We start from the raw sequence: 24,690 nt of genomic DNA, 5'->3' as shown, positions 1-24,690 counted from the left end.
CGGCTAATTTTTTCTATATATATTTTTAGTGGTCCAGATAATTTATTTCTATTTTTAGTAGAGATGGGGTCTCGCTCAGGCTGGTCTCGAACTCCTGACCTTGAGCGATCCACCCGCCTCGGCCTCCCAGAGGGCTAGGATTACAGGCGTGAGCCACCACGCCCGGCCTAGGATAGAGTTTTTAACTCTGGTTCCATTTATCTACCTTTAGAATGCCTGACAAGAGCAGCACCTGAAAATTCTTTATATACATCTCATTCTTTCAATCTTTCTTTTTAAATTCATGTAGCAATATTATTTTTAAGAAATTTTTTTTGCTTGAAAAGTAACATAAGTGGGCTACCTTTTGTGTGGAACAAAAGGAAAAAATATGCATTTGCTTTTACACGTATCCAGTACCTTGAGAGTTATGTAAGAAACAGTTCATTGTGGTTGCCTGTGGGGAGAGAAACTGAGTATCTGGGAGATAGAGCCAGAAGGGAAACTTTCCATAGTATACTTTTTTATATCCTAATAACTTTATAATCTCTATTCAAAATATAATTTTATTTTTTAGCTTTGCTAAAAAATAAACAAAATAAAAATATAATTTTTATTTTTTAGTTTTACTTTTTTATTCCTTTTTATTTATGATCATTTATTCAGTTCAGTCTACAGACTTAACCTATGCCTGGTCCTAGGGGTAGAAAGGTCTGTGACTTGGCCCCTGTTCCCAGGCAGCTTGTCATATAGAGGAAGATATGGGAGAACATACAGATATGATATGGCATGTGTTCTGCTGGAGAAAATTGTACAAGAAACACAGAAAAGCGTTGCTAGAATGCTCTTAGGAAGTGTTGCCAAGGACTGTTGATCAGGTTGAACTTGATGGTGAATGACATCCTGGAAGCAGTCCAGGTGGAGAGTAGGAAGTTGCTCCTGCTCCAAAATGTAATTTTAAACAGACATGAGTTAAAGTACCTAATTCTCCCCACTCCACCATTCAGATGTAGTAACTGTTGGCAGTTTCATTTGCAATTTTTTTACATGTTTATTTATTTCATCCCAAGATGGCTTTGAACAGTACCTATCAAACTTTCTGAAGTTATATAATATTCTATTATTTGCTTAAATATGTACTCTGTCCTTCTAAGAATGCTATTCAGAATATATTTTTAAAAACTAGGTTGATAAGAGTTATACTTTTCCTTGAGATAATCTGGAATATGATGAAAGGTCATGAAGTCAGCAGTGAGAATCAACACTGTAGGAAATGAGACCCTGTGTAATGTAGCTCCCCTGGTCTCTGCACCACACTTTCAGGGTCTTTCCCTTTGGTCTATCTATGTTGGTGACCCAGCTGGAATCATAATAAAAATCCAAGTTATGGTGCTACTATATCCCAGATCAAATCCAAAAACAACTACCACAATTATCTTTCAAAATTAGAAGTATACTGAGATAAATGTCTGGCATAATTGTAAGATTATATATGGTGTATGTCTCTAAAAAATATACATGAGGCTATATTATATATAGAAAATCTGGTAAGGATAATTACCCATAATAAAAGCGCCCTGAAACCGTAACTATCATATTGGAACATTTCCTTCCAATTGTTTTATATTTTTTCTTTTGAAATAATAGTGCAAAGAAGTCCTATGTAGGTTTCATCCAGATTCCACAACTCTTGACATTTTGTATTTGCCCTGTTCTCTCTCAATATATATACATAGCATTATTTTTTGTCTGAACCATATCAGAGTAAACTGCAGACATAATACTCCCTTATTCCTAAATATTTCCTAAGAACAAGGCCATTCTCTAACTACAGCATAATTATCAAAACCAGGAAATTAACACTGATATAGTATTATGATCTAATGTACAGACTTTATTCACATATTGCCAATAATCCCAATACTGTCCTTTAAAGGGAAAAAAAAAAAAAACAACTCTGGTACATGTCCAATCCAGGATCACGTTGCATTAAATTGTCGTAGTTCTTTAGTCTCCTTGAATCCACAACAGTTCCTCTGGCTGTCATTCATTCTCTGATAAATTTGACATATTTAAAGAGCACAGGGCAGTTATTATGTAGAATGTCCCTCTGGATATTTAGATTTGTCTGATGTTTCCTCATGATTAGACTCAGATTATGCATTTTTGGCAGGAATCCACAAAAGACATATTGTCTCCTTCTCAATACAGTGAGTAGACATATCATTATCAGTTTGTCCCATTACTGGTGATATAAACTTTTGATTATTTAAGATGGTATCTACCAGATTTTTCATTGTTAAGGTTGCTACTTTTATGTTTATAATTATTAAGCATTTTGTTGGGAAATATTTTAGACTACGTAGATACCCTAATTATCAAATTTTCACCCAGTAGTTTTAGCATCCATTGATGATTCTTGCCTGAATCAGCTGCTTGTCAGATGGTGATTTTCTACATTCCTTCTACATTTATTAGCTGGCATACCATATTTTCTTCATTCATCAGTAGACAGACATTTAGATTGTTTCCAGATATTAGCTATCATCAATAATGCTGCAATGAAGATGAGAGTGCAAATATCTCTTTGATATCCTGATTCCAATATTTTTGGATAAATATCCAGAAGTAGGACTACTTGTTTTCCATGGTGGGTACACCATTTTACAGTCCTACTGATGGTGTACAAGGGTTCCAATTCCAATCTCTCCAAATCCTTGCGAATACTTTTGTTTTTTTAATAAGTCATCCTAACAAGTGTTAGGTGATATCTCATTGTAGGTTTTAATTTGCATTTCCCTGGTGATTAGTGTTGATCATCTTTTCATATACCTGTTGGCCATCTATATGCCTTCTCTGCAGAAATCTGTTAGAATCCTTTGCTTATTTTTTAACTGGGTTACTTATTTTTCTGCTTTTGAGTTGTAGGAGTTCCTTACATACATATTAGATATTAATTCTTTATCAGATATATGGGTTGCAAATGTTTTCTTCCATTCTGTAGGTTGTCTTTTTATTCTGTTAATCATTCCCTTTGCTGTACAGAAGCTTTTTAGTTTGATGTATCCAGGCTCATCTTATAATTCCCCTGTCTTACCCTGGCATTGGTAATTTCTCCAAGAAGCCATGTTTCTTTCAGTGGACAATGGTACTTAGAATCTAGGCCCTGGATGTGCTCTTTGCTATTGGGGCTTCCAATCTTTTTTCATATGCCTTTTTTTCTTAGTCATAGTAACTAGCTAGGTACTTGCAATTTTGAATCTTGTGTATTTTTAATCTTTTTCCTTATTAACATTCAAAATTTTAATGGTTGTATAATATTCCCCTCAGTGGAAGTAATATGCTCTTGGTTTCCTTCATATTTTTCATAATTTAAAAACCTGGAATAAACCTTTCTATATACTAAAAATAGCTTTTGCATATTTAGAATTAAAAGCATAATCATTTGGTGAGATGTTATTGGAAGTTTAATGACCCTTGGTACAAACTGCAAAACTGCTCTCCAAAAGGAGTGTCCCAAATCACAATACAGGAGAGATTCAGTTTATTTCACATTTACTTACACTTGGTATTAACTTTTAATTTTGCTATTTGAGAATATAAGCGTTTCTTAGTAGTCATTTCTCCTACCAACAAGTACAAGATACTGATACGTTTGTAGAATGATTTAGAGTATACTAAAGCCTTTCATTTCCACTTAATCTACGTCCTGTGAGTTGTCATTATTTCTGTGAGGTGGAAACCTAAAGTTCAGAAAGGTGTCTTGTTCAGTCATACATTAACTAAGTACAATGTAATGTTTAAAAGAAGAATGGACTCTGGTGCCAGATATGTGAGTATGAGTCTTGTTTCCACAGCTAACCAGCTGTGTAACTGTTAGGAAGTTATTTGAACTCTCCACACTCAATTTCCTCATGTATAAAATAGGGATAACATTCTGATTCAAGGAGTGGAGACAGAAAAAAATTAAATTAAGTTAAAAAATAAAATAGGGACAATAGTATCTACCCCATAAGACTACTGAGAATATTAAATGAGATAGTATATGTCATATATAAAAGCACTTAGAGTAGTACTTACCACATAATAAATGATATCTAAATGTTAGCTGTTGTTATTAGTAAGATGGTAGCAAATAGTGTTTTTAAGGGAATTAAATTTGTTTATGCACACGTCTATGCCAACTATGTGAAAGATGTTTTTACAGGTTCTCTCAGTTAATCTTCCCAATTCATTGAGACAGAATTTTATACCTATTTATGCCTATTTCATAGCTAAGGATAAGAGGCTCAGAGAAAAGTACTTTGCCTACCGTCATTACAACAGTAGAGACAGAACTGGAATCTGAATTTGCGGGTGACTGTGACTACAAAAACTATGTACTGAAGCTAGGAGAGGTTAAGTGACGACTCAGCGGCGAAGGCTGAGACTCGAACCCGGGCCTGACACCACAGCCAGCGCTCTAGAGGGCTACTGACAATTTATACACAATACACACCCACGGACGGAGCGGATGGGTTAGATGGCAGAGTCAGTGCGCCCCACTCCCCTGTCCCTGCTTGTCTTTGTTTTGTTTTTCCAAGCAGAGTTTTGCAAGTCCCCCTGCCCGAAAACCCCCTCAGTTCCTCTCCACCCCCACGGTGGACTCCTCGGATCCGCAGCCCTCACCTGGCCCGGTCGAGATGCGGACCTGACCATCTCTCGAAGCCTCAGAAAAGCCCAGACCGAGCGAAGACACGCCACACGGTAAAAGGAATTAACCGCCTTGGGCTCCCGGACCTTCTTGGCCCGCCCCCCGAGCTTCCGCTTCCGGAAAGGAGCCCGCCGAACAGCGCGCTTCATAGTCTCCGACGCGCCCCTGCGGCCTCTCTCCCGCTCCAGGCCCGGCGCCCTGGGCGTGCGCAATAGATCCTGCCCCGCCGCCGGGCTCGTCACACACGGGCGGAGGAGGGAAGAAGCCGGCAGACAGGAGCGGGGCGGGGCCTGGTGGGCCGGGGCCTGGTGGGCCGGGGGCTGGCCTGGGCGGAGCGAGGGGCTGGTCTGGGCGGAGCCAGGGCCCTGAACACCTGAAAGTGGAGTTCGCAGTCCTGTTCCTAGGTTTGCTGTGGACAAGCGCCGCCCTGCATCAACTAGCAGAAACAGGAACGAGGACCCGCCACCGCCAGAAGGAACTGGGGTAGGGGGCGGATAGGTTTTAGAGGGAATTGCGCACGATTTGGGAGTTTTCTCTATTTTTAGTTTGGCATCTTGTGTGCCTTTTTGAATGATCTTGTTCTTGATATTCAGTAAAAATCAAACCTTAGGATTGTTATCTTTAAGTAATTCTGATGGCAATTTCAAAATTATTCATTGTGGCCACTGATCTCAGAACGGTGCTCATTAGTTGGAATTTAGTTTTACTTCCATGCATAGTTGTCTGCTCTTCTGCTGAGGTGATTACTGTTGATGGAGTGGCACAGCGTTCTTACCATTGACATGCTGCACAAATCTTAGTGGGATTAGTCATTGGTTTTTAAGGCCTTGAGTTTGGGGTTAAATTCAAGTTGAAGAGAAATTAAATAACTCGGTTGATTTTATTTTTTTAAATGGGGAAAATAGCTACCCTTTAAAAGTCTGTTAAAATTAATATCAAAGCCCAGGAACTAAAATATGTCCATGAATATATTACACATTCATGCTGAGTGGTTTTAGGAAACTGAATATTTTGTAAATTTAGTTTTGAATTAGATCATACTGTGAAAACCTCTCCTTTCCTTTACCATCCCTCCCATAGGTTTTTAACGTGTCCACCTGAGATTCCAGGTTTTTTTTAGTTAACTGTTATGCCCAGAGCCGAGAGACACACACACAAAGCCTCATGTGTAGCAAAATGTTTATTTTGAGCATCTGGGTGCAGATGGGTGGAGGCGAACAAGCATCCACCTGAGAGAGGGGAAAGCCTTGGGTCTTCTAGAGGGTTTCTCAGGAGTGAGTACCTGGGCCAGAACAGCTGCTGCAATAAAAAAAATTTTTTTAAGCAACCCTGAGTAAGTCTCATCCTGTAGAGATAAGGGAGGGGGATAATTCTGTCCTTATCAGGGGGGATAGGAATGCTGGCTGCAGCTGTCTGTTAGATTTTACAACTTTCGGGGACTCTCCCAGACTCCTGTGGTCTATTGTTTCACAAACCTCAGTTTTCTATTAACCACATTCCCTCCTATACATACTTTTCTCAAGTTTCTACCTGGAACCAACCTAACATTAACTTGATTTTTTTAAAACTTGTATTGATTTTTCTTAATATATGTACATTTTAGAATATGTAAATAAGCAAAAAGGAAAAGACGACCTATAATCCCATTTCCCAGGGAGTACCACCCTTGACAGTGAGGGCTGAACTCTGACCTTTTGTTTTCTCTTGCCCAAATTTCTTTCTAAGAGGCCTGGTGAGTCACACCTACAAATGATAGAATCTCATTAAATGAGTTTTTATTAACCCAGTATAATGTGGTTTACTTTCCAACCTGATTCCAGTATAACACCACATGACAGATAGAAGCCTCCCTTACCTTAACTCAAGCATCCTAGCAGACCCCTCTCTTAACTCAAGCAAGCATTCCTTTCTGCTGACTCCAGGTCTTTAGACAAAGCTTAACTCTTTCAACCAATTCCCAACTAAAGAATCCCTAAATCCCACCTGTGACCTATAAGTCCCCCTTCAAGATGTCCCACCTTTTCTGGCCAAATCAATGTATCCCTTCCATGTATTGATTTATGGTTTTACCTGTAATTCCTATCTCTGTGAATCTATAAAACCAAACTTTAACTGGGCTGCCTTGGGCGCATTATTTCAGAACTCTTGAGACCATGTTTCCTGGACTGTAGTCACACATATTTGGCTCAGAATAAACCTCTTTAAATTATTTTACACAATTTGGACGTTTTTTTCTGCCGACAATAGCTTGGTGCATTCCCTTCCAGACTTTTTTTTCACCTGTGTATATGTGTATAAATATATTAAAACAATATGACATGATACATATTACTGTAACATGAGTGTTTTTCTCTTAATATCTCATCAACATTTTTTTTTCATTAATCTACAATTATAAAATGGCTGCCTGGTATTCCATTATCCATTTCCTTACTGTTTGGAATGTTATATCCCCCCTTTTCCTTGGTTTGTTATTTGCTATTATAAATAATGCTGCAGTGAGCTGAGATCTGAAATGGACTAGATGGACGGTGGAGAAGAGTGCTCTGAACATGCGAAGACAGCATGATGGTGAGTAAGAGGGATCCGGAGAGGCCCTTGTGGCTGAAGTATAGACAGTGGGGATAGACCTGTATGAAGGGGCCAGACTATGCAGTCCTCATAGGCCACCTGAAAGATTTGGGTTATTATCCTAAGGGCAATGGGAATGTGTAAAAGTTCAAGTAGGGGTGAGGTGAGCTGACTGGTGCTGCACAAAGTTCACTGGCTGCAGTGTAGAACAGAAATCTGCAATCTACAGCCTGTGGCCAAATCCAGTCTGCCATTCTTTGGTACAGCCTGAGAGTGGTTTTTACATTTTCAAATGTTTTTTTAAAAAATCAAAACAATATTTTCTGATATGAAAATTACCTGAAAAATCATCTCAGTTTTATAAATAAAGTTTTATTGGAACACAAAATCACACTCATGTGTTTATGTATTTTCTGTGCTACAATTGCAGAGTAGTTGGTGATAGAGACCTGATGGCCTACAAAGCCTAAAATATTTACTGTCTGGACCTTTACAGAAAAAGTTTGCCGACCCCTGGTGTAGAAGGTATTTTGGGGAAAGGCAAGCATGGATGTGGGTAAATTCTTCCCTCCCCCCCAATCCATGCTCTGCCCTTCTCCATGCTCCAGAGACTGACCCCTAAGGATGACATCACTCAGACTTGTCTTCCAGATTCAGGTTCCGCTTAGTCAATAGAAGAGGAGAGAGACGGGGGAATTCCTTCCATTTCAGCACCATCTGACTGATACAGTGGCCAACAGCTCCTCAGGCAACTCCTGGGGCTCCAATTTTCTCTAGGCTCCAATAAAACATTTCTTCCCCTTGTCCCTTCAGTCTTAGAGGTGAAAATGGTTTTCTAGTCCCTCAGTGCCTTTTGTTAGTTTCCTTGTCCACACCTCTGTAAACCTTCTTTTAATTATCTTCAAAATCTTGGCTGAGTGTCTTCTGTTTCCTGCCATGACCAGACTGATAGGAAGTCCAGATGAAATATATTGGTAGCTGGGAGGAGGTGGGTGGATATGGAGGTGGGGGAGTAAGGGAAGATGAAGAAGTCAGGTTTGAAAGAGGCCTAGGAGGTGAAATGGACAGGACTTGGTGTTAGATTTAGGAAGTAAGGCAAGGGGGAGGTATTTACATTGACCCTGGCTTCTAGGTTTTGTATCTGGAGGGGAGTGGGGAAAGATGCACATTTAGGAGGAAAGTTTATGAACTCATTTAGCCCCCACATTTTATCATAAAAAATGTAAACTAGGAAGTCATTTTTGGGCATGTTAAATTAGGGACTACCTTGGAGTCTCCCAAGAGAAGATATCAAGTTAGCTACTGAATAGTTTAGTCTGGAGCTTGGCAAAGAGGTGTGGGCTACAGTACACATTTCTGAGTCCTCTGTAGTAAACAACACCACAGGCTTCTGAGTTTGCTCTCAGGTTACTTCCTCAAAAAAGCCTTTCCTTCCACCTCTCTATCATACCCCTGCAAACTAGGAATGTGCCTCTGTACTATGATGCAGTAGGACCATTTCTCACAGTTATAATTGTGTGATTAGTTATGTTTGTCTTCCTAAGTAGAATTTAATCCTTATGAAAACAAGGCCCTTACCTTGATCAGAGCAGTATCCCCAATGCCCAGCACAATGCCTTGCACATATTAGGAATTTTTAAATTATTTGTTGAGTAGATCAATGAATCACCGTTTTGTTTTTTTTAACTGCTGTGGTGCATTGGAGCTGACAACTACTTGAATGCCTGAAACTCAGGATTATCTAGCCTGATCTGGAGGTTTAGTCCCTCTAGTTTCATGGGTACACAACTCTGCTTAGTCTATCCAGCCTTTTATAATTCAGAAGAGTGGACCAATGACTTATCAATTGGTCACCTCTGAAATGTGAAAGTCTCTGTTCATGTTTAACTGTGTTCCAGTTTATAGGAAACAATCAAAGTTGCAAGTTTATGAAGATCTAAACTAAAAACATAGATTAATAGCCAAGATGTAAGATTCAAAATTAAGAGGCTGTGGATAATAAGTCACATGTTGAGAGTATGAGCTGAGTTCTGCTTAGAAAGAGAAAGACTGCCCTATTGTCTTTTCTCAAGCCACTTGGTGCTTTCTGGAGCTATTTTGAACCCAAGTATTCTTGGCCTTTTGAGATCATATTCAATTTTAAGAAATTGCTAAAAGCTTTGTAATTTCTTCCTCAGAAAAATGCTAATAAGCACATTTCTGAAACATATTTGTATGTAATGTTATCAGAGGATTCAGGAGCCTTTCCAAGGATTTCAGGTCAAGACTCCTATTCTAACCTAATTCAAAACCAGCCCTCCACACTGGAGTGTCCAACTCCTTCTGTGGCAGGCCCAGGTGATCCTTAAAGTTGTTGGTTAACTAGGGATTGTAGGTCCCTGATTGAACAACATCAAGGAGAGGAAGGGCATGGAATATAGAGAAAATGGAATTGAGCCATAATATTTGCATTTCCCATTGAAGCTTTAAATTTATCTGCAGTCTTCACTTTAATCAAAACAGCTTAATTTAGGAAAGAACCCACTTTTTTCCCCTGATTTTATTGCTTCCTAAAATTTTTTAAAAGGAGAAATGCAAATCATATGCTATGAGGGCCTCAGTTTGACAGCTTAACTGGGGTCATGCCAGGAATTAGATGTTGCTGGTCATGATGGGAAAGCCAGTGGGGTGGGTCTGACAAGAGTCTGTTGGCAGAAAGGATCAAGAGAGCCCCTTTGGAATGATTTCATCATAAGGAAGAAACAGTTGGTTGGGGACAATGTTCCAGGTTTGTAGGTGAGGTATGAATTTTAACATAGCACAATGGCCATCACTTATCACCCTTTAGCCTCCATAGACTTGAGCCTGACCCAAGGAGAAAAATAATAATAATGATTAAAATGTTAAAAATTTATTTTATTAAAATCTCTGCAAGGTGTTGTAGCAGACACCAGTGGCTGCTTAGTGTGAATACCTGTGACTTCCTGCCCGAGGACCTTTTTTTTCTGGAGCAAAAAGAACAAGCTCAGGCCAGCCAGAGACGCAGAAACTGAACGCCCCTTGAAGCAGCCCTCAGTCAGTGACACACGGGGACTTGGTGAGGAAGCAGCCTTCAGCCAGTGCTGGATGAAGAGCTTCCTCACCCCTCAGGTTGGGATAACTCTGAGACAGGTTCTCCACTGTCTCCCAGAGTTCCCCAGCAGTACTGGGGGACAGGAGTAACTGACTGGATAATACACCCATTATTGGCTTTCTTTCCAACACTATGGTACTCTTCCTACTCCCTTTCCACCATTCCTGGGATTGCCTCCCAAATAAACTATTTGCACTTAAATCTCTGTCTTCGTGATTGTTTCTGGGATGAAAACCCCATACCTAGACAGGCACTGCGCATATATACAAGGCAGCATAGGTTTGTTGTCAGACAAACCTGAATTCAAATCCTTTCTCATCAGTGACATTGAACAACTTAATTTCTTTAAGATTGTTTCTTCACCTATAAAATGAGGATAATGGCACTGACTTTGTAAGTCAGATTATAAAGAAAAAATTGAGAATGTGTGTGAAGCATTGTACACAGTCACTTGCATACAGTAAGTGCTTAATAAATACTGGCTGTTATCATTCTTACAGTATTTATAATATTGTTACTACATCGTAGCCCAGGTGGAGGGCAAAGCTGATTTCCACCCTGGGGGTGACTGCTGAAGCTTCACTGCTGCAGGTTGATTTGGCCCATGTGCTGTGGAGGCTGTGTCTCTGGTGAGCAGCTGTGCTTCAGCACCATCGATAGCTTGGAGCAAGCATCGCCACAGTGAGGCAGAGCAGCAGAGGAGAAAGATGGCAGACACCAAGTGGTGGCTTAGAAGATGAGGAATTGGCAGTGTGACAATGGTATTGCCAATCTGCTTAGTCTGAGTAAGCATAGATAGCTATAGTACCATCAATAACTTCATATCTGTGTCCAATATACACTTTGATGGCTGGAATTTCATTAGCCTCACTCTTGAGGGATTGTTCAAGGCTACTGAGATTTAATTTCTGATTTCTGTTTTCCCAAATGTACAAAGGACCCTTTTGCTTTTGTTATGTTTATGAATTGCATACATTATTTTAAGGTATTTCAAATTGGGGCTGCCCCCTCTGCTCCCTTTTGATCCCCATTTCCGGGCAAGACCATATTTCAATTCGTTGGCCACGATGGAAGAGAAACTGAGATGCCAAGAAACTAAGGCAGGTTTCATTCATTCTCTAATCCTGATTAATTACAGTGCCAGGTTCCACCTGCAGTGCTTCAGCCTTTTCAAACAGCCTTAGGTCCCAGAGTGGAGAGAAGGATGGGCCACTTTGGTTAGGAAGGCAGACAGCAGGCAGGATTTGTTACTGCCCACCCACTGCAGGTGCAGCCCAGTGAAGGGGGGATGGGAGGATTTGTTTCAGCCCCTTTTATTGTTTCACTCTAGGCAGAAATCAAGGGCCCAAGGCAACATCCAATTACAATCTCCTTTTACCTTATTCAGACACCAAAGACAAACTTCTTCCCAACTGATGTTATGCATGTAAGCTAACATGATTTTTGAGCAAAAGCAACTTTTAAGAGGGGATAATATTACAAATAGAAGGGAATGACCCAGTGGCCTTGGCACACCTGGTGTTAAGAATAATAATCACAGCCTGTTAATCTCATCTGCTTCCTTCCAGAAAGAAAAATCTTTAAGACCTTGTCAAAAGGTCTTAGGCTCATGCAGGGGATTTTCCCTAAAGAAAAAATTACATCTGTTGACATTGGCACTTTCTGGAACACTCTATTAGTTCTTCTCAAGGCCGCTTGCATTAAAATGATTTATGTTCATGTCTTTACCTTAGTGTTAGACTGTGAGCTCCTTGAGGGCAGAATTCAGATATGATTTATTTGTATATGCCCAGAAGCCACCATAGTTTCTAGCTAATGTTGCCAGGTTTAGCAAAAAATAAAACACATTTGTTGTTTATCTGAAATTCACATTTAACTGGGTGTCCTGTCTTTTATCTGGCAACCCTATTCCTGGCGCATAGCTAACCTCAATAAATATTGATAAGTGAATGCATGAATGACTAGCATAGTACCAACAAATGGAGAAATAAACTGGTAAAAACTTACATTGACCATGTAAATTATGCCTAACAATCACAGAACATCAAAACTATGTCTGGTTAACATTCTCCCTTTTAAAATCTGACAGTCTGACTTTGCCTTGAGCTGCATTTTCTATCCACACTTCGTCAGCCACTTTTACGCAGTGTCCACGTGAGAAGAATACTAACCTGGTAATGAGAGTGTTCCAACAATTTCACATCTTAATTCCACACATTTCTGATTTCATATGTTTGCTTAATTGTTTATTCGTGTGTACCAGTTGTACAAGAAAATTGACTTTGGATGGCGTATAGAGTTCGGTCATTCTGAAGTACTTCTCTGTATCTTCCTTTAAAATTGCCAAAATTCTGCTTTTACTCCAGCCGAACCCTGGGGTTTTGGGTAAAGTCACTCACCTTGATTAAACCATCAGGACCAATTCTGTTTGGAAAAATGTATATCTGAGGTTAGTTCGGTTAACAATTAATCCTAAGAAAGACAATATATAAACAACCCTCTGACTCCAAATTAATTCTGTTGCTGCTCTGCCCACATCACCTTCTTTTTCTCTTGACTGCCTGCTCTTCCTCTTCCTCCACTTTTACTCCATGGTAACTTCTACTTCTGTAGTAATCTCACCATATTCTGACCTGCTGGATTTGTTTTCCCGGTATTCGTTCACCCCAACCGGTAAAAGTTTACTTACACTTCCTGTTCAATGTAGTTTAGCATTCTGCTGACATGCGATGCAGAAATCTCCCCATCCACTTCAGCAATGTATGTGTAGAGAAACTGGAAGGTGCTGAAAGGGATCCGGGCAGGTCCACCATCGTGGGTAAATGATAAAACCTCACACACTATCTTTAGAGTTTTGGCAATCGTCTATAAAACAGTAAGATAAAATGAAGAGAAGTCACTCTTCCAGGCTAGATTTCTGAGATCAGTTTAGATACTAGAAAGAAAACAAAAATATTGCTCTCATAAAATAAAGTGGAAATGAGTTAAGATTCTAGAAAGCTTGAAAATTCTACATTCTAATGTCATTCAAATGTCAAATTCATTCTAAAAATATTGAGTATCTATTGGGTATCTTTATTTTTTCTTTCCTCTCTTTGTTAGGGGGCTACTCTCAAAGAATTAAGTCTATAAACTCCTGAATACTTTAAGGTTTTTGTTAATCAGAATAACACTACTAAAGGAGGGAAATTGATTTTATATTCTACAAAATTAGAATTATTACTTATTATTATTGTCCAATCTTATCTCTGAAAGAGTTGAGGTAATTATTCTAGCCTCTATTCTCCAGCAAGATACTTGCATCAATGCCACAGTAGGGGAAAATGTAAGAGAAGGGTAACATCCCCAGGGAGAAAGGAGCCCCAGATGCTGGGAAGATGGTACTATACATAAAGATAAAACCCATTCTCCTAAAACATGTGGATCCATCTAAATAGGATCATCTAATACTTTTTATCACGTAATACTAAAACCCTGTTGTGCTTGGGGAAAAATTAGTAGAGGATAAGTGCCAGGAGTTTTAATAGAAGGTTGCTGCAGAATCACTCCTTACAATGAAATTTCAACATTAAAGGATCATGCTCAGAACTGATCCCATCTCTAAAGAAACCTACCTTTTAAAGAAATTTCACAAGTGAGTTGTGAAATGAAGGTCAGTATATACATCTTGGTGGCTTATGAACGCTAATGATGTACAGATCACCCTTCTATACCCTCCAGGGATCAGTGGAAGGTCAGTGCTGAGTGGTGAACTAGGTGTGACTGGGTGCATGAGCAAGCAGCTCTGTTATCTCCCCACATGGCTGGAGACTTCCTAGGCAGTTGATGTTTGCTCTTCTGTTCTCATCTTATCCCTGAATATAATGAAAGTCTAGATGGTGCTTCTTTAACTGTGCTGTGTGTTACCCAGGGAATGTATGTCTGTGAGGTAGGAGGTATATATAAGGATGTGAATCAACTGGGCCTCTCTTCTTGGAGTGATCAGTGTTACTTGATGGCAAGTAATTTGAGCATTATTTACATTAATGAATTATTATTAATTTTAATTGAGTTAATATTTAAATTTTATTTATCTATATTTAACAAGCATTGTTATTTTATGAAATAGAATCCTCAATGTACAATAATTTTTAAATGACAAACCACATGATGTCCAAGAAATTTTGGGTTTGCAGCAGGCCACCTCCATTTAATCTCCCCTGCCCCTGGAGGTCCTCTCATGGAAAGCTGTTGTGAAGCACAGGCACTTCCAGGCACTTTCACTTAATTACAAGGGGGGAGGATGGGCATACATGAGGCTGTCGGTGAGGATGTTAAGGCATGCTTGTGAAATGAGGTCAGCATGAGAATGGTTTGGGGTAGGTTTGCAAACACACACTAAGCTTCATCATTTCCATGCACAGGTCATCCTCTGTGCTTCTCCAAAAAAAACCCTGCACTCCTACTACCTTTGTTCTGTTGCCCTCTCTCTGGGGGTGCTGTTATGGGCTGAATTGTCCCCTCTAAAATTCATATGTGGAATCCCTAACCCCCAGAACCTGTGAATGTGTTTATATTTGAAGATAGACCTTCATAAAGGTGATTAAGTTAAAATGAAGTCATTAGGGTAGGCCCTGATCCAATATGACTGGTATCTTTATAAGAAGAGATTAGGATGCAGAGAAAGGGAGAAGAAACACCAGACATATGGGGCACAAAAGAACACACGGAGAAGAAAGCCATTTATAAGGCAAGGAGAAAAGTCTCAGAAGAAACTAACCCTGCCAACACCTTGATCTTGGACTTCTGGCTTCCAGAACTGAGACAATACATTTTTGTTGTTTAAGCCAACCAGTCTGTGATACTTTGTTATGGCAGCCCCAGCAAACCAACATAGGTGCTTTCAGCCCTAAATACCCTCTTTTATTGACCATTCAAACAATAAACCTACAAGTTCTATTGACCTCATAAGATTTTTAAATATTTTTCAAGATTTAATAAATGGATGAATGGATAAAGAACTGTTTGGACTAGACCTTTTCAGTAAACACATAAATCTAAAGTAAACACAGATCTTCATTCTCTTGCACAAGAATTTTTAGTCAGATGGGGATCTGCTTCATAGAGGTAGCCTTTAAGCATCTTATGGGTCTCATTTTCAAAGGCAGAGGTGAAAGGCTCAAAAAGCAAATTGTTTGCTAACAAAATATAAGTCATTCCTTCCAGTGAACACGATTATTTATGACATACATGATCTCTTATAATCACTCTCAGTGCAACAGGCAATGGCATAGGCCAGCCTAGAGGAAGGAGTGCTGAAAGGGAAGGGGAATACAGGTCTGTACACCACAGCATTTTTTTTTTTTTTTTTTTTTGAGACAGAGTCTTGCTCTGTTTCCCAGGCCAGAGTGCAGCAGCATCATCATAGTTCGCTACAACCTCAAACTCCTGGGTTTGAGCAATCCTCCTGCCTCAGCCTCCTGAGTAGCTGGGACTACAGCTACACACCACCAAGCCCAGCTAATTTTTCTATTTTTTGTAGATACGGGGTCTCATTCTTGCTCAGGCTAGTCTCCAACTCCTGGCTCAAGCGATCCTCCTGCCTCTCAAAGTGCTAAGATTATAAGCATGAGCCATTGTACTAGGCACGCCATAGCATTTTGAATTATGTATGTTAGACCCAGAGAGCTAGAGACTGGAGTAAATGTACGTATTACCTACTAGAGTAAAAATTCCCACTATTAGACTCTCTTACAAGGAGCAAGCTGGCCTTTCTAGATGGCACAGAGGAAGAAGAGAATTCCTGGGCTTACTTCTAGGGAGATATAGATTAACTAGAATACAAGGACTCCACCAGATGATGGCCCTGTCTTAGTCGATTTGGACTGCTATAACAAAATACTTTAGACTGCATAATTTTTATTTATTTTTTATTTATTTATTTTTGAGCCAGAGTCTCACTCTGTCACCTCGGGTAGAGTACAGTGGCATCACCATAGCTCACTGCAACCTCAGACTCCTGGGGTTCAAGCAATCCTCTTGCCTCGGCTTCCCAAATAGCTGGGACTACAGGTGCGGGCCACTGCACCGGGCTAATTTTTCTATTTTTAGCAGAGACGGGGTCTCACTCTTGCTTGATTGCTCCTGAGCTGAAGCAATCCACCTGCCTCGGCCTCCCAGAGTGCTAGGATTATAGGCATGAGCCACCATGCCTGGCCAGACTGGGTGATTTATTACACAAACAACAGAAATTTATGGCTCACAGTTCTGGAGGCTGGGAAGTCCAAGATGAAGGTGCCAGCAGATTGTCTGGTGAGGGTCTGTTCCTCACTTTCTGTGTGGATGGTACCTTCTATATGTCCTCACATTGTGCAAGGAGCAAACAGGCTCTCTCAAGCCTCTTTTATAAAAATACTAATCCCATTCATGAGGGCTCCGCCCTCGTAACTAATCACCTCCCAAAGGCCCCACTTTTAGTGTTATCACCCAGGAAGTCAAGATTTCTTTCTTTCTTTTTTTTTTTTTTTTGTGAGACAGAGTCTTGCTCTGTTGCCCGGGCTAGAGGAGTGAGTGCCATGGCATCAGCCTAGCTCACAGCAACCTCAAACTCCTGGGCTCAAGTGATCCTCCTGCCTCAGCCTCCCGAGGAGCTGGGACTACAGGTATGCGCCACCATGCCTAGATAATTTTTTCTATATATATTTTTAGTTGGCCAGATAATGTCTTTCTATTTTTAGTAGAGACGGGGTCTCGTTCTTGCTCAGGCAGGTCTCAAACTCCTTACCTCTAGCGATCCTCCCGTCTCGGCCTCCCAGAGTGCTAGGATTACAGGCGTGAGCCACCGCGCCCGGCCAAGATTTCAACATATGAATTTTGAGGGGGACATGAAAATTCAGACCATAGCACTGACCAACTCCATGTTTAAGATCCCAGAAGCAGTCCAACATGATACAAACGAGTATAACGGTATTGGCTCCTGGATTCATAGGGCACCCTTTATTTACTGACTTGACCTCCAGGCTGACTTTACCTCTAGATGTTCTTTTACATAGGGATGATGAGGGGCAAAGTCAGATATCTTAGCAGCTCTCAGAATTGGAGGAGCTAGGTTGGGCACGGTGGTTCACACCTGTAATCCTAGCACTCTGGGAGGCCGAGGCGGGAGGGTTGCTTGAGGTCAGGAGTTCGAGACCAGCCTTAGCAAGAGTGAGACCCTGTCTCTACTGAAAAACAGAAAGAAATTAACTGGACAACTAAAAATATATAGGAAAAAAAAAAGAATTGGAGAAGCTCACTGTTATCCAGAGGTAGGCCTTGAGGGTATCTCAGTTGAAGGGGAGAAGCAGGAATGGAATCATAGAATGTTAGAGGTGAAAGAAACTCATGGAACATTTAATCCAACCTTCTTGTTTTAAGGGAAGTAGAAAGATACAATTCACCTCGTAGTTTCCCCTCCCCAATTTGGGAGGAAGGCATATCAGAGGAAACCTTGAAGCTGCATGGTGGCTAAGCAGAGGGAGGGTTGGAATTTGGATTTCCAAAGTCACTCTTGGTTACTAGGAGATATAGGGACAAGGGAAGGACTCAGACATCTCACAAAGCGGTGAGTGAAGTAGACCACCAGAGCCAGGAGCAGGTGAGGACAAACTGGCAGAGACTCAAGGAGGCCTCAACACCAGTGAGAAATGAGATGAGCCGGGGAGAGCTTCATAGAGCTTTGACCAATCCGAGAGAGTTGAGACCAAAGACTTCAGCTGCAAGCAGCTAGAAACCAGACAGACTGGGCATTGCCATGGAGACCAGGGGCACCAGAGAGGACCAAGGGATGTGGGAGGCTCTTCACTTGGCTGCTGTGGGATCCTAGAGTCACCCCTTTCCCTATACATTCAACTGCCATCTTGGAGAAGAGACTGTGGTGAGGAAGAACCTGAAAGACTGGGATCTTTACCTTCAGGCTATTTCAGTTACTGCATCAATCTGAAATAACTGGATAGGATCCAACTTATTTATTTTCTTACTCTACCCTTTGTGGGTGGAGTGGTTCAAGAAGATCAGAATTAACTACAGATAAAATATAAAATTTAAAAGATACATTCCCCCCCAGAAAAAAACATCTCTGAATGTGGTGCAATTAAATTTGTAACCCTATGAGAATTTAATGAAATGTGTCATTTTTAAATTTTCCCTTTTGTGATTCCCCCAATTCTGAGTCCTGATCGACAAATCACTGTCCCTGCTGCATTTTCCTCTTCTCTTTGGAGGATGTTTATTCATTCTGTAAATGCTACAAAGGACAATGAAGAAAAAAAACAACCACCAATGGCTTTTCCTTTCCTTCTCTCTAAGTTGGACTATAATATTTCTGTTAAATTTTCTCAGAAACAAAAATGTCAAATATGCATTCCAAGCATATTTGAGAAGAAAGAACAAGATTGTGTTTAGATATGTGGAATGATCCAAACCACCTTTTCATACCATTTGGTTTTGGCAGAGGCAATAATTTTCTCATTAATTTTTAAACTTTTTTATATTTCAGGAATTTTTTTTTAAAAAACATGCTTTTCATTCATTTTCATTTAAGTTATTATAAGTGTTTGACAAGAGTGAGTCCACATGTGATACCTAAGCTTTAAATATATATACATATAAACTGTTTTCAGGATCTTTTTCTTTAAAGCAAGAAAGTGGATTTTCTAATTTCAAACAAGTCAAATTTGGAAAAGGTATAAATTTGTATGAACATCCTGCATCCATGGTGATGTCATGACTATAAGTCTAGAAATAGCCTCATCTCTCCTTTCTTGCTTTCTTATCTCTGATTTTTATATCCAATTATGTTTATCAAATAGTATTTTTTCTATAACACTGCACTTCTTTTAAAAAGTGTCTCTTGGTATATCTTTTAGGTGTCTGGAAATCTTATTCTATAGCTGGGTCTTGGTTATCTCTAAGAATACAAATGGAGGGAGTGGAGTGGTATGAAAATAAATCTGAGGGCAATGATTGAAATTCATAAATAATCCAAAAGCCACACTTTAGTCAACTCTCCCCAGAGTCTGATGATAGTTTTTCCCTCTCTCTCCTCCCAGCTCCTGCTTCCGGCTGATGAGCATTAAAATGACCTTGATTCAAAGAGGCAGAGAAGTCAAGAAGAGGCACGCTGGTAATCAGCCCTGGAGGGTTGACTGTGTGTGTAGATGTGCTGTCCTTCCAGGCCCAGAGAGAGACTTTCCCTTAAGCAACAAAAAATAAAGCTGACTCACAACTCCAAGAGAGCTGCAAGCAAGGGCTAAGAACTTCAGCCACTCGATCTCCTCGGTGAAGTGACCCACATTCATCACGCCATTAAACAGATCTGTTGGGAGATTCAGCACCTTCCACATCTGGGCCAGCTCATTTGCTTGGATGATCAGTCTGCCGCCAACCTGCAGGGCAGGCGACAAACGCAGAATGAGGAAGAGGGTGAGAGAAGGCCCCGACAAACACGTCCCCAGCCCAGACCTGTTCTCCCAGCACATAGCAAGGGGCAGTAAATGACGACTCTGGCAGTTCTCTTTGCAAAGCCTAGTGAAGAGCATGGCGAGATATAATTTAATGATTTTTTAAACTTCAGATGTCAGAATTATGAGAAAGACATACATTTATACTACATTTTAATTTTTTTCTGATATTTTTATCATCTGCTGTTTTAGTACTAAGATGTCCCTATATGACAAATAGGACGGCCTGAAAACAAAACCAAGGGGCAGAGGACTTTGCTGAGACCACTAATTAGTGGTAAACAAAACATTAGGTTTCTGACTTCCAGACTGCACTGAGTTCTTAGCACCAGACCTCAAATGCATCCCTCATGCTTCCTTAGGAATGATAGGAAATTCCCACTGTTACCTGAGTCTGTTTTAGAGCCTGGCCATGTTCACTACGCAAGGTACTTGGTGGTTAAAAGGAGGGAAAGAATGAATGGCTGGTTGTTGTCCAATAATACAACAGGCCACAGGTGCCTCCCGTGGAGCACTGCATCATCTCTCATGCCCCTCTGATCTAGAGAAACACTAAGCCTCTGGGACCAAAGTAGGTAGCCAAGTCAGCCCTGAATCACCCCAAACCACCCTGTCCTGCATCCTAAAGCAAGGCATGGTGGTTCTAATCCATATTTCCTGGGAATTGGCCAAACCCCAAACCTTCTCAGGCCAGAGCCTCTTCCTCTATTCACTAGGCTGCTCACAGGATGATGCGGTGTGAAGAGAGTCAGGGCTTTCCCCAAAAGCTTGGCTATGTCTGCACCTGGGACAGCTGGGGGAGCTACAATATGCCCCTCCCCAAACCCTGATTGGCATCATATTACTGTCTTGATTAGTAAGGGAGACCCTGTTGGGGAACTAGGGACCTGTGCCTTTCTAGACAGAAAAGATTAGTATTGCACTGAGCCCCTGGACATTCTGCCAGCTTCAGGGGAATCTAGGATGACCCCACTGACAACTCAACTAAGCCTATTTCAAGCCTGTTCCTATTTCCCCGAGGGAAGATTTACTTTCAGGCCACAGTTTATTGAGTTTCGAGGTGGTGCTAAGTGGTCAGCTGACTGACAGGAGGACCCAGCCTGAGCATCATCCCGCATCCCCCTGGATGCTGCAGTGCAGTCCTTACCCGAGAATGCAGGATCTTCAACAGATCAGGCGTTAGCTCTGCCCAGTTAGACAAAGGAAATCGCTCAGACTGCTCTCTCACTGGAGGAATCTCTCCACGGGACAAAGCCCCAAAATAACTACAAGAAAAAAGTCGGAGAGTAGGGGAAGCATCCTACATACCAGTGGCCTCTGGCTGCTCTAGGAATCCACCCACCTTCTTTTGAGGGAAGAGGGGAGAGGAAAGAACCTTTGTTAAGTGGCTTCTATGTATCAGGCACTGTGGTTCATTTATATATGGGAAAGGCCTGAATATGTTACTTTCTATTAATACTTAAGATACAGAGAATGCTTAGGGAATACAAAGATTTGTTCAGAATAACAGAAGTTTGGTGTGCAATTCCCTGGAGCATATTGGGTCCAGGTTTTTGTTTTTCAGTCATCCCTAAGAATTGTATACATACACACACACACAGACATACATATCATAAGAGATCTATATAGGATATTTTCACATATATACATATATATGCAATCTTGGGAAGAGAAGTTGAAAGAGAACTAAAGTGATTTGCATAAGAAAGGGGAAGAGATCAAGGTGCTGTAGGGGCGAGTCAGGAAGGGTTTCTGGGGAGGTAGTGAGGCTCGGGCTTCAGGAGGGAAGGGAGAGAAGGCTGGCAGGGCACCAAGGGAGGTCAGGAGAGAAGACAAGCCAAAGAAGGGTTCGAGACGACCTCATATTATGTGGCACATGTGAAGTAAAACCCTTCTCTATCTTCCCTCAAAATTTTCAGTACAATCTGCCTGCTCTCTAATGCTTAGTGAAGAGGAGTTCATTTGCGGGCAATGTGGAAAAAGTACTGAGTCCTATTTCAGGATTGGCAGGGAATGGACATGAGCAGCTGACATGTGGGTCATGATGCTGTATGGCAGGGTCTGTCTTCTCCATCAAAAGCCTAGTGATTGACTATCCCTGAATCACAAACATCTGTCCCCTCCTGCTTTTTCCCCTCCACTACTTTCTCTAGATCCAGGGAGTATAAAAAGAATATAAAAGGAATGATATAAAAGCCCATTTTAGGGTCAAGCCATACAATGATGGGGCTAACCACTGCCCATCTCTAAGCCACATAGCAATGCAGAGCTGAAGCTACATAGACTAAAGCAATACATGCCAGTCACCCCTTGGAGGTCATCAGTAGAAAGGGCAGAAGAAATACTTTAAGGCCATCATTAACAATGTGCATGAGAAATCTCTGCACACAGATCAGTGTTGGAGTGGGTGTGGGTGCAGTGTGAAAACAGGAGCAGGGTGTCGCCTCAGCCTTTATAACCAGACTTGGGAGATATAAATGGGAGGGACAAAGATATACAGCAACTCATTCCATAGAAGTGACCACCCAGGTAGAGAGTGACACTAAGCAGCAATATCTTTGGACTTTTTAGTGGATTTGGTTAGAGAACATGGAAACAAGGCTGTAGTCACAGACTTAGTCCTCTGGATTATTGAGCTTCATTTCATTTCCAAGTGAACAATTCCATGGTCATACACATATATTGCAAATTTGTGTTGTCACACATGCCTACCACAGGACAAATAAGTGTATGTCTTGCCAATGCCTGGTAGGTGGTTTCTTTATTGACAGCACATATGTAGGGAAATTGTTGCTTGCCATGAATTAAATACATATTTTATCTTGGAAATACTTTGTGGAGTTTTATTCTCTAAAATGCTACAGGTTTATAAGTCACATAAAGCCATCTGATAAGTGCTTTTCATGTCTGAATGGCATGGAGAGTGCTCTTAGGTCAAGCCCTCCTTTTTCATTGTAGTTAAACTAAAAACTGATTTTTCATGGGTGTCTAAAAAATTTATAGCACATGATACAATATGGGAGCAAGAAGGCTACAATTGTGGAATGTTTTCTTCCATAAATGTCAGGGACAATACCAAGAAATACCATTTTTCTTATAATGAAACAGTAGTATAAGAACAATAAAATGGGTTTTAAACTATTGTGTAGTATAAAACAAAGTCCGTCTGACTCTGCCAAAGGAAATTAGTCTTCTGATGCTAAAGTTCAATCTTAGAGGTAATATATAAAATTTAGAATGGACAACTAAACAGGGCTCATTACTAGGCAGAGAAATACCATTTGTCTCTTTTTATGAGCACCACTGGCTTATTTTCCTTTTATTTGTGAAAGCTTCATCCTAACTTGGCACCAAAGCACAAGAGCACTGGCTCAGAGACTCCTCTGTAAGGCGTCTCTCAGATGACGTGTTGTGCCTTGGCAAAGGGGTCCACACTCCCCCACCATCTGCTCAAGACACACACTCGCAACCTCAGGCTGAGGACATCTCCCTTCCCCCAGCCCACGGGTTCCCTTTCAACAGCCGCTTTACTACCCCTTTCCCACTGCAACACTACTAAGGAGGCAACCATCCAACAGGGAATACGCCCTGAAAATTGTCGGGGAGGTCTAGTTAGCTCTCAACTCCTGCCCCAAGCCCTGGTTCCCCAGTTTCAAGCAGGTGAGTTTGTCTAAGAGGCAATTTCATAGCTGAGAGGCTTTCTGTGTAAAGCTGCTTCAGTGCAGGCCAGCAGCTATTGTTGTGTAAGCTCCATTGATTCGGCATCCTCTGGAGGTCTGCCCTGCAGGAGGCTCCTGTGTTTGAGGCACACCGTTTCAGCCAGGCCTGACCTCCTCAGTCTGCTCAGCCTCCTTTCTCTAGGATGCTACGTGTACTGTGTGGACGTCTGTATGTGGCGGCAACAGCTCAGTTCAAAGAAACACTAAAGAAAATAATAATTTCCCCAAAGCCAAGATACAAAGTGTCTTTCGCTGGGGGGAAGTATGAGTTTTAGCAGCAGTGGAGGAAGGTGGCTGATTAAAGGGGTGAGCAGCTGGACCGCCCCCACCCAGTGACCCCGAAGGCCTGCGCTTGACTCCCCCATGTGCACTGCTGCCCTCTAGTGGTAAGACAGGAGAACGAAGACAGGCCGGCTAAGTTCCCCGGAGACTCCCAGCCCTTCTTTCCGCTGGGACGGGGGAGGGGGGTAGGGTGGGGTGCGAGTGCGTGTGCGGTGTGATGTGGTAATTTAACTCTTGCTGCTCGTCTCAGGACACTTGGCCTATTGCCCTGGCGTCCTACTGCTCGGTCTCACTCGCTTAGGGAGGGCATCCCATCCTCGCCCAATTTGATTTAATATTTATGAGTTGATTTTAAAAGCACCAAAGCAATGAGAGAGCTGAAAATCACAAAGATCATGCTGATCAGGCACGACTCCCTGGCTGCAGCCCTGACAACCTCCTCACTTGTCCCTGACCGCCGCCCCCAGCCCCGCCCTCCGAGGGGCCGCAGGGGAGACAGGAGCACGTACTCCGCGGCCCACTGGATCAGGTCCGGCGGCTGCGTCCGGATGGCGGCTTTGGTAAACTGCTTCAGCAATAACGGCAGCTCCGGCGGGATGCATATTTGCTTGTCTGTCTGAAGCATTGAATGGTTGACCTATTCGCAGGAGAAAAAAAGAAATAAGATGAAAACTTCGAATCATAACATGACAGCAATCCTGGAGGTCACCCAGCTTCTGACACTCTCAATTTTGGGGACTCCACTACTTCCGCAAGACAGACGAATTCTATCTATTGTTACACAACTCCAAGGTTAGAAAGCAGTTTACTAATCCCTGCCTTTTGTTGTAGTTGCGTCTTTTACATAAAAAGAAC

At 41.4% G+C, this 24,690-nt stretch overlaps 2 protein-coding genes across 2 annotated transcripts in view; both read right to left on the bottom strand.

Annotated features, from left to right (window-relative positions):
* Positions 1–4,878, bottom strand: part of CCDC14 (coiled-coil domain containing 14) — a 40,487-nt gene extending 35,609 nt beyond the window's left edge. Inside the window, exon 1 of the mRNA XM_045540115.1 lies at positions 4,648–4,878. Within this exon, the coding sequence (XP_045396071.1) occupies positions 4,648–4,821 (174 nt within the window). The 5' untranslated portion in view covers positions 4,822–4,878. The remainder of the gene's footprint in view (positions 1–4,647) is intronic.
* Positions 4,879–12,572: 7,694 nt separating this feature from the next.
* The window catches only part of ROPN1 (rhophilin associated tail protein 1), a 29,541-nt gene continuing 17,423 nt past the window's right edge, over positions 12,573–24,690 (bottom strand). Inside the window, exons 2-6 of the mRNA XM_045556912.1 lie at positions 24,345–24,472; positions 20,982–21,099; positions 19,598–19,759; positions 13,045–13,220; positions 12,573–12,779 (exon numbers count right to left, since the gene is read on the bottom strand). Of these exons, the coding sequence (XP_045412868.1) occupies positions 12,713–12,779; positions 13,045–13,220; positions 19,598–19,759; positions 20,982–21,099; positions 24,345–24,460 (639 nt within the window). The 5' untranslated portion in view covers positions 24,461–24,472 and the 3' untranslated portion in view covers positions 12,573–12,712. The remainder of the gene's footprint in view (positions 12,780–13,044; positions 13,221–19,597; positions 19,760–20,981; positions 21,100–24,344; positions 24,473–24,690) is intronic.

The sequence above is a fragment of the Lemur catta genome, chromosome 1 (genome assembly GCF_020740605.2).
Source record: "Lemur catta isolate mLemCat1 chromosome 1, mLemCat1.pri, whole genome shotgun sequence".
Lineage (NCBI taxonomy): Eukaryota > Metazoa > Chordata > Mammalia > Primates > Lemuridae > Lemur > Lemur catta.
The sequence above is the reverse complement of the archived record's forward strand: the minus strand, read 5'-3'. Positions and strand labels throughout refer to the sequence as shown.